Consider the following 10,365-nt stretch of genomic DNA (forward strand, 5'->3'; position numbering starts at 1 on the left):
ACTGTCACGTGTTTCATATTTAATTCAAAGCTAGCTTACTTCCAGCTCTGTACCTGAATAAGCTAGTGTTTGGCTGGATACTGTAGAGTTTATTTCTTTCTTTTTTTTTGTTTTTAATCTGCTTTCAGAGGCTTAGCAAATATATGGGTCTGAAATATCCAGTTCATTTAATCACATATTAATTCCATCAAGGGCTGACCTATAATGTGAATAAATCACAAAGTTGCACAAGTTTGTGTTGGTCTACTGTTGTAAGTCTATTAGTATATAAATTCAGGGTTAAATTCATTCATGACCGGCCAGTAAACCGCATCTTCAAGCAGCACAGAAGATCTATAAAATCAGTAGTTTCAAGGTGGCCACCGAAAATGAATCAATTCAGTATGCTACCAAATGTGAATTATGGTTGCAATCGTCTATTCTGTTGCTGAGTAATGGTGTTATGTTTGAGATTATGCACAATCTTTGTCCTAATTCGTGTATGAATTCTCGAGTCAAAGCCAAGAAAGTGTTAGAGGTCATATAGACCTTTGACCACCAAAATCCAATAAGCTAACCCTTAAGTCATTGTGGCCATTAGTGTCAGAAGTGTTGGATGGATGGACAATGCCTCCAACCACAGATGTTGCCAGTGTGGAGGAATAATAAAACCACTCCACTGCATTCATTTTCTTTACTTTTAGTCACAGAACCTTTATGTAAAAAACTGAAACTCATGTCAAACAAATGAATCGGGCTGGACATACCACCTGAACAGGTGATTAAGACAGAACAAAGGAACAGATGGCAGCATAACAGCATGTGTTGATGCACATGTGCTGGAAATGCACACACTTGGACAATTTGAGGTTGAACATTTTGTGCAGTTACTTTTTAGGCAACTTCAACAAACCTAATGTGTGCATTCAGCATTTTTAAGAAGACCTCCAGAAACATTAAAAGTGAAAAGTGACTAAAAGTTAACCATAGGTTAAAAACATAAAAGGCACTGAAACAACATGTACGTTCAGTGATATGGACACAAAATAAGAACTGACAAAGATAAATTAAAAGCTGGATGGCAACTTCTTGAATAAGGAGACAAAATTAAAACTACAAGCTGGGTGGCTGCTTCTGGAGGCCACATGAAGTGTGAAACATGGTCCAGAAAAAAACACAACATCCTTGATTTCAACAAGTTGGCGACTGTAATGTAATGTAATGTATGTGGTAAGTCTTATTTTGTCTGTGCCACGAGCTGCTGGATGAGAGAAAGCTGCAGCTGCACCAACTGTTCCAGGTGGTCAATCTGTGAGAGTAACAACACACTCATTATAAACATCAACAAGCTGGACATAGAAAGAACATGATGACCATTATCTCCTGGCTCTATCAAAATAAGATGACAGAAGTTCAAATTTGCTTTCCGAAGCAAGTGAAACCTGCTCTGACCTTATTCTTCAGGCTCAGACAGCAGCATCCGGAGGTCAGAGTTCCTGGGATTCAAATAGAAAGCTGAGTGAATGCAATGCTAACTTGAAGTGGTAGTGTGACAAAGACCATTGTTTGATAAAAGTTTTACAGACAGGCGGTCTCAGATCATGTTCTTGTTTTAAAGCATACATACCATCAGTGTTCGTATCAATTCCACATGGGGGCTCTGTCTGTTCAGCCATCTTTTGATCCTCTACTAAGAAACAAAAAATATTGTTTCTTAATTTCAGCTTTGACATTTTGTTGAATCGATGATAATAGTAAAGACAAGCAACTAAATTCATAAATCATACTGGGAAATTCTGACTTGACCAACCATTGTGTGTCACTGATGCGTTTTTCCCCAGCTGAGGAGCCGTGGTTGCTGTCTCAGGGGGTGGGCCAGTGGGAGCGTTAGCGTTAGTGCTGGCAGCAGATGTGCCACTGCCATCAGCCTGCTCAACCATCTGGGTGGTGGAGGGGCAAGGATTACTCTTTGTCTGGGCCTGCAGTGTATCCAAGATTATGGCCGTGAGGTCCCCCCCACCTGCCTCAGCATGCAGAGTGAGTGAAAGCACGTTAGCAGACCCATCGAACGACTGGACAGTGGCGAGGACGCCAGTAGACAGCAGGTTTTGGAACACGACCAGGACCTCCTCTGGCCACTCGGCAGGGAAGTGCTCCCTACCTAGAAACAGAGGCGAGAGGGCTAAGTGATGTGTGAGGAAGAGGTGTGATACGGTGAACAACCCAGAGCAATTACAAAAAACACTTGTGGTGGAATATATAAATCGTTTTATGGAGAAGAAATGACACCCCTTTTGTCTTACCAGTGAGCGCACAGCGAGCGATCTGAAAGGGAGGCTGCAGTAGATGTCCAGGGATGGGCAGGACACGGGAGAGCGGCACCTTCTCAGTGTTGCAGTAATCGGCATACATGACACTCAATTCATTCTCACTGACCTCCAGGACCACCGCACGGTACCAGTTATTGTCAGCTTAAAAAACAGAAATTAGAAGTCAAGCCAGGGTGTTTGATTCCACACTTATGCAAATACAGTATTTCAGTACCAGAATTATGTCATAAGGAAAAAAGCCTTGAATCAAGAGATGACAAAGACGACTCTACCTATACCACAGTCCTTAAAAAAAAATAATGGGCCTTTACCGGTTAAGACCCAACAGACAGCATTGACAAATCCGTTAAAACAGACCCTGTTGTTAGCTGCGGAATGTATGCCGGGCTATAGTCTCCTAGCTGCATACTGTGTTTAAAGAAGAGCCGCTCCTAAGATCGGCTGCACACGCGCTGTGTAATTACAGCTACTAGCAGACACCAAATTACCAGCTTAGGTCTGCAGGGGCAACAACTGCAGGTGGGGTCTCGAGCACATTCATCGAGCAAACATAAAACCTGGATGAGAGAATGAGAGAAGGGAACTCATGGTGCCAGGCTGTGTGAGAGGACTGGCTCAGCTGGTCTGTCCTGATGGGGTTTCTTGCCTGTAATCATTCAACGATGAGTGGGAATGATACTGCCTGTGTGATGGGGTTTTCCCCTGCTGACAGTATCTATTAAACTCTGGGCACAATTTCCTTATAGACCATGATGTGAAACTCCAACAAGATTACATTGTTTTGTCATAAAAGCGAAACAAACACAAAAACACCTAAACAACGAGTGATTACTCTGGATATATCCATTTCATGTTTCAACATTAACAAAAGCTAGAATGTATGGCTAGATTTGATTTATTCAGTTTCCTTATTGGGTCATCTCTGAAAATACTGGCTTGTCACCCACTTTTAAATTTACCTGTCTGATACATAGTGGCTTCAGAAGGTCGTAGCAACACCTAGAAAAACTGAGCTTGGCTCACTTGCTTTATTAACTCTACAGTATTGTTATGATAGCTTTTACTTTTTATCACTGTGCCCTTGTAATGGTTTTGCCAGTTACTTCTACATATCTATATATAACTAATTTCCCCTCAAAACAAGTTTTGTTGCTGCACGCTTAGTTCAATTTGGGCAGACACGTTATGTCTCTCTGGCATTGTTATATAAAGACCACTGGTTGAAGTTTATCTCTGGACTTAACCTTCAACTATAATACAGATATTTATGAAATAATATGAGTGTTCCTCACCAGAGAACTGGGCACAGCAGGCAGCCCCAGGAGCTGGTCTGCTCAGGACGGTGGAGGATAAAGAAGTCTGGTTGTTGTTGCAGTATGCTGCCAGCTCCATCATCACACCCTGAAGTTTCTGCTGGTCCACTGCAAAAACAACACAAAGCAGTCACGATAGAACAATTTAAATGTTTCATCATTTGTGCATCTTCTAACAACTGGGAGGGATAAGAGTGAGTGTTCTGACCCTGGCTGGGACTGAGCAGGTAGAAGAGGGAAGGACTAATGGCAGCTGGGATTAAAGGCTGAAAGGTCTCGGTGAGTGGCAGCTCCATTGTCTTCCAGTTCACTGGGAAAGATGGGGCTGAAGAAAGATTACAGCACACAATTTCAATTAGGCTCCTGAAAGCATCACCATTGCATTTCATCCTGCGGACATCTACACTCCAGCTGACCTTCTGATGGCGTTGCAGTCCCTTCAGTTGGTATCTCTTTGCAACTGGCTCCGGTCTGGCTGGAGGCTTGTGCCTGTTTTTGGCTGTGCTCATTTTCCTTTATTTTCTCTTGGTGTTTGGCTTCAGAGCCTGTGGTGCCATGTGTCTCTTTGGGAATCGCTCCAGGAGCTTTGGCTAGTTGCTCGGAAATTAGGGCAACCGCCACATCCTGCCCTCTGCTCTCCAGCTTCACGTTGTAGCCTTGTTGCGAGACAGAAAGGACACGTGCAGATAGCTTTTCGCCATCCACCAGAGTCTGGAACCACAGCAGGGCCTCACTGCTCCACTCAGATCCCAGGGGCTCCACACCTGAATCCAAACACACACGTAACCTTGTTTTATGTCCCTTTTTATCCAACTTTTGAGAACAATTCAAATCACAAATCTTTTAAAAATGAATTTAATTGAAAAGTGCCCTATTTTGATCTCACTTGGTCTATAATACCGCAGGTGATGTTAGCCATGTACTTACTATAAAGCCATATCTGGTTTTATATTTAGTCTGTCCTCTTTCGCTCTCTCTCACATGCACACACAGTACCTGCAAGGCTGCAGCGAACAGCTTGGAAGGGTAGAGTCAGGAGTCGGGGTGTAATGGGTCGTAGGTTCTTATTTTTCACTTTCATGCAAGAACCATAGTCCACATAGTTTACAGATGTCTCGTCTTCAGATATCTCGTTTATCATAGCACGATACCACGCGCCATCACCTGGGGAGAAAAAAGCACATCAAGTACAACTAAATTTCCCCAAAACAAATAAGAACAAATACAATTCTGATGGTCAATTTCTTTTTCATGAGCTGCCTGACAGTGTGTACCACAGTGAGTGGTAAGGTAGATTGTCTCACCAGGAAACTTGGCGCAACAGGGCACCCCCACTTTGGGCACAAAAGGTGAGGTCTGTGCCTCGCAGTGCTGCTTCAACTCTGCCCCAAGCTCTATCAGACGCTGATGGTCTGTAAAACAGACACACAAACATATTAAACTGTTCCAATGTTTGATAAAAGGTTGCATTAAAGTCACAATACCACATCAAGTTGCATGTGCACATCTGAAATAATCAGATCAGTGTTTCCCTTAGATTTTAGAGTTGCTTGCATGATTTTTGGAGATCAAAGATTTATATACATGCAATAATGAACTGCAACTGTAGACCAAACAGCAGATTAATTATTGCACCAAAGACACCAAACACAAATTGCCCACTCTACACTGGGTCGGTCTACACTGAGCATAGTTTGCTGTAAAAAAACAATAATAATGGCCCTCTAGGCTAAAGAGACAACAATACCTGTAGGATTGTTGATGCGGCAGTAAAACTCCTGAGGGTTCTCCACGACGCTGGCTAGCAGTGCCACTGTCTGGCCATCAGAGGGAAGCTCAGTGTAAGTCCACAGCAGAGGCTCACAGGCTGGGGGAGGCCCTGAAGCAACACAGAATTGCATAAAACATTCGTATGTATTTCTTATGTTTTGACACTCTTCTGTCAAAAGTAATTGGGAGTTATTTCACACTTCCCACCCTGTGGTTCTGCAGCAGCAGTAGTCACTACTTTCTGCTCAACCTGTTGCTCACTGCTGGTGGTAACAGGAGCAGGTACACTGAAACCAGCAGAGTTCAGCATCTCCACTGCGTTGACCTGAGGGTCACTGGACTCATCATACAGGGCCACCAAAGCCTTGCCCTCATGCACCCCCTGGATCTCAACCCGCAGTATTCTGTGCAATACCATTTTCTGGAGGGCCATCACACAGTCCTCCGACCAGCTCTCCCCAACAGGCTGCACCCCTGGAAAGGAGTCAACAATACATTCAGACACATAGTGGGAGACTTCTTTTGCTTAAGGAAAGGATCACTATTACATTTCAAATGTGCTCCACAGCAGATGTGCTACCTGCTAGACCACAAGGCACAGCCTGCATAGGAAGGGCCAGTAGTGAAGGGCTGATCGGCCGCAGGTGGGCTAAATCCACCTCCTCAGAGTTGCCAAAATCAAGGTAGCCAACACAGACGCGTTCCTCCGAAGAGTAAGCCAGAACTTCAGCCCTGTACCACTGCTTGTCCTCTAAAAGAAGCACAATGACAGACTGAGCATACACTTACACTGTAAGTCAATTAAGAGAAAAAACTTTTATTTTACAGGCAGAGACAGATCCAATATAAGCAAAGAAAGGTATGTTTTATCTATTAATTGTTGAGTTTGAGCATCTTTGGGCTCATGTTTAAAATACTGATATAAATTCTGATTCTATTAAAACTTTGCTCAAATGTCAACAGCTTGAACAACTTGCATCATTTATTACCTTGTTTATTTCAAATCCTATCTTATCTCTTTCTTTAGTGGATGGCATTATTAACCAGGCATATTCTTACTAACCATACTGTCACATCCTGCACAGTGTATGTGTTGTACCTGAAAACTGGGCACAGCAAACTGTGCCGAGGGCTGGTCTGAAGTTCTGAGGGGCTGGGATCTGACTGCAGTGTTCCCTCAGCTTCAACTGCAACTCTTGAATCACTCCTGCACACCAAAATCTCAGGTTAAAAATACATGTCAAAGACCAGAGCTTTAATTTGTGAGAACCAGAACAAATGCTTCTTACCAGCGTTCTCCACCTTCTGTACAAGAATTTCACTTGGTGAATGTAAGTGGGTGACCACAGCAGGGAAGGAGTCACCCACCACCTGTGTGATGGGCTCAGGTCTCTTAGCCCAGGTGTTGTTATCCTTCCCATCAGAGAGACGCTTGAAGTTGTCCAAAGATGCACTCACCATGCCCTCTGTGAAAATGTAACATTTTCATTTTATTTACAATTTCAAGATGCCGCTCAGACAACAATGCAGCCTTAACAGCCCTTGACATAAGAGGACTTGCATCACTCTGAATATTCTAAATTGGTGACAAACACAAAACAAATTCAGAAGCTGAATTTGAATGAAAAAATCCCATCATGTGGCCAGAGCTCACATGCATTGCTTTATTTTAACCATGGCACCTGTGATGACATCTTGGTTTTGACACCTTGAAAAGAAGTGTCACAGTGTAACAGGGATTTCTAGTGCTTTTGTCTTGTATGTTGCAGCCCTTGTCTGCAGACTGATTGGAGATGAGACAGTGAAGCCAACTCACTTATTTCTTGCTCAGTTGGTGTTGTGTTGATTGTTTCCTCTACTGCATAACCGTGCTCAAGGAGGAATGTGCTCAGCTGCTTTCCTGAAAGACACAGGGAAGAGAGTTTTCTTATCTGTGTTTAAATTCCACAAAACTCTTGCACACGTTTCCCCATCACAAACTGCACCTCCCACATCATAATATTTCAGGATTTTAGGAGCTCCGTAACAACCCTACCCATTGCAAGCAGGATATCAACAGTGTGGATGCGACCATGCTCTAGCATATCCACCAGCTTCACAGTCACAGTCTTGCCGGCTAACAGCTGTCTCACTGCAATACAGCACTCGCCTGACCAGTTGCCAGCCACTGGCACCACCCCAGCGATGCAACACTCCATTGCCTGGAAGTAATAGATGCAAGTGCTAGGGCCATCAGACCAGCTGTGAACACTACAAACTATCAGGGTTAATGTCAAATGACTTTGACATTATTCATATTTTTTAACAAAACATTATTTTGACATCCATATGCCACATTGGAATATAATAACATTAATCTAACTTGAATAGACTTACACATGGAGAGAATGTTGGGATATTAGCAGCCAGGGGCCTGATCCTTTCCACAGGAACATCTTCTTCATTGCCAAAATCAATGTAAAGGACATTAGCCTTCTTCTGGTCAGTAGCCAAAGTCTGGATGAAGCCCCGGTACCAGTTCTACAAGTAGAAAAATAGATAGAAAACACAAGTGTCAAAGTCAAGGACTGCACCAATGAGCATATTTGTGTACTTGTCCATCTTGACAAATTGCTTGAGAAAGCCACTCTCACCAGGTCACAGGAAAACTGAACCGCGCACACCTCTTCAGTACAGGGTACATATGTCGTCACTGATGGGCAGCTGTATGTTTTCTGAAGCTCTGTGCTGATGCTGTTCAGAGCTCCCAGGAGCTCAGGGCTTTGTGCAACGATGAAAAACCTGCCAGGGCTGTAGAACTCTACAACAGATGCCTTCAACAATTCACAATTACAACAAAGAGAGATTCTAGTATCAATAACACTGGCTGGATCGGTCTTGACAGTTGAGGCACACTGGGCATGTTATACCTGGATGTGTGTTCCTGTAATGACTTTAGTCATTTGCAAGTCCTTTAAATAGACCCTCTGGGGACTGGGTGCATCACCACAAGTCTGTAAAAAGGTTAAGAAGAGATAACAAAACGTAGATCACAAATCCTTTTAATAGTGCTATCTCACATGATGAAAACTTGAAGATCTCCAAATCAGTGCACTCACCTTAGACTCAAGCAGGCCAGCTTTGTCTTCCATCACAGGTGATGCTGTGGTTTCCTTTGGTTTCTCTCTTTAAAAAGAAACAGGTGAGTGCACATTATCTATTGGACATTACATCATGACTCAACTCTTAGCTGCTAGTTTTGGATAGCATTAATAAATCCTCACAGCTGACAGACTCAGAGTTGACCCAACATACCTTACAGGTTCTGGCTCCATGGGTTTGCACACATGTCTGTGTGCTTTCCAGTCTTCTGTCTGACACACAACAGAGCAGTAAGGAGTCTTCTTGCAGCGCTTGCAACGGAAATTTCCTGTCGCGTGAACAAAAGTAATTAAGAAACTGCTGATTGAACTGAATTTCAACTAAAAGTCAACAAGAGCTGGGTTGACGCTCACAAAACAACCATGAAGAATTGTGGTGCAAGCACCCACTGTGTTCTTGTCACACCATAGCAGTTACCCTTTATATTTTGACTTTTTAAAATATCGAGAAGAAATTATGTTGATGCGTCATTAATATTAGAATACTTTCCCTCAACCCTACAGTTTGGTGGTGTTGCGATCACTGGTGGCACGGAACAACAGAGTAACCATGAGCCTACACTTTGGGTCAAATCAAAATTAAAACAAGATAAGAAAAATACACTTTTTTATGAACTCTCGCATACTGCTAACACATCAGGGTGCAGGAACTTCAATAGTGACAGTCTTACCTTGCTGACCACAGTAGTTGCAGAAGTATACTGTCAGCGCTGGGGGCACGGATCCTGACACCTATGACGACAAAAAAAAAAAAAAAAACACTTGGAAATGTGGACAAATAGCACTGATAATGAACAGAGAGCACACATTTAAGGCCAACAATGAATTAGTGCAAGTCTGTTACATACCGCTGATATATCCCTGCTGAAGGGTGGCATTTTAGGACCTGCAAAAAAGAAAAGGGAGAAATATAAGGTCCGAGTAGCTAAGGATATTACCATAGTCACACATTAGCAGCCTTTTGTTGCTTCTCATTGACAGTTAGTCAGATAAAAATAAAAAACTACTGGTGTGCCAGACAGGTGTGTCCACTAATGGGAGCCCCACTACTTGTCTGGTAGTCTGCTAATGGTGGCACTGACTTACCATCTCCAGTGGCAGTGTTGGTGGAAAGTCTTGGAGCAGGCGATGCACCAAGAGCTATCGGGCTCGATGATGGTTTCCTCAATGGCAGATTGGGTCGAACCAGGTTGGGAGAAAATGAAGGATACATGCTGCCAGCTGTCAATATGATATAAGTTATACTGAGTCAGGCGGTTCCATAAAATGAGTGAGTAGAGAAGTGCGCAAAATTTTCGTTTAGTCTGAAACAGCGCTGCATTTTTAGCTAGCTACTCAAAGGCAAAATGGTTAGCCTCCCCTACACTGTTATTAACGAGTTAAGCTAGCTCACTAAGACAGGTTAGCTATTACCCTTAGCATGCTAAAACAAACGGGGTTAACTAAGTACAACTTAAAACGATAAACTCAAACAATGTTATGCGTCGAAACATAATGAAATATATCAACCGAAACGAGTAAATGTTTATGAACTTAGCGGTTTTATATTCCAAGGTCAATACTTTACCTTTCCGCACGTGTCTGAAGCGAAGTGTAGTGGTGCACATGCGCAGTAGACCCCATTGCCGATCGGTCGACCTGCACGTCTGTCTCAAGCAAAGAGCTTAGGACTTGTTTGTTGTCTGAAGATGTTACTGTCCATTACAAATAAAGTCGTAAAAAGCCGAAGGCAGTGATCTGACGGGAGAAAAATAATAAAGAAATCAAATTTACCTTCAAGATTTGTGGCGGTCATAGTGTCTTAAAATACTGTAAGGTCTCTCAGAACATGGA

At 43.0% G+C, this 10,365-nt stretch overlaps 1 protein-coding gene across 2 annotated transcripts; it reads right to left on the reverse strand.

Annotated features, from left to right (window-relative positions):
* Positions 1-658: 658 nt before the first annotated feature.
* Positions 659-10,251, reverse strand: tdrd1 (tudor domain containing 1). 2 transcript variants are annotated; one of them, XM_037082174.1, is made up of 26 exons: positions 10,100-10,251; positions 9,619-9,753; positions 9,381-9,418; positions 9,204-9,264; positions 8,687-8,801; positions 8,491-8,557; positions 8,302-8,385; positions 8,026-8,205; positions 7,769-7,912; positions 7,428-7,593; positions 7,209-7,292; positions 6,682-6,858; positions 6,492-6,599; positions 5,973-6,143; positions 5,600-5,866; positions 5,370-5,501; positions 4,927-5,034; positions 4,619-4,786; positions 4,039-4,386; positions 3,831-3,947; positions 3,602-3,730; positions 2,283-2,450; positions 1,790-2,140; positions 1,607-1,666; positions 1,432-1,475; positions 659-1,288 (listed from the first exon to the last, which is right to left on the reverse strand). In XM_037082174.1, exons 1-26 carry the CDS (start codon positions 10,137-10,139, stop codon positions 1,217-1,219), a joined length of 3,534 nt encoding a protein of 1,177 aa, XP_036938069.1. In that variant the 5' UTR covers positions 10,140-10,251; the 3' UTR covers positions 659-1,216. The 2 variants fall into 2 exon arrangements, with proteins under 2 accessions (XP_036938069.1, XP_036938068.1); XM_037082173.1 differs by having other exon boundaries at positions 1,607-1,669.
* Between the last annotated feature and the right edge of the window lie 114 nt (positions 10,252-10,365).

Source organism: Acanthopagrus latus, chromosome 20 (assembly GCF_904848185.1).
Source record: "Acanthopagrus latus isolate v.2019 chromosome 20, fAcaLat1.1, whole genome shotgun sequence".
NCBI classification, from domain to species: Eukaryota; Metazoa; Chordata; class Actinopteri; order Spariformes; family Sparidae; genus Acanthopagrus; species Acanthopagrus latus.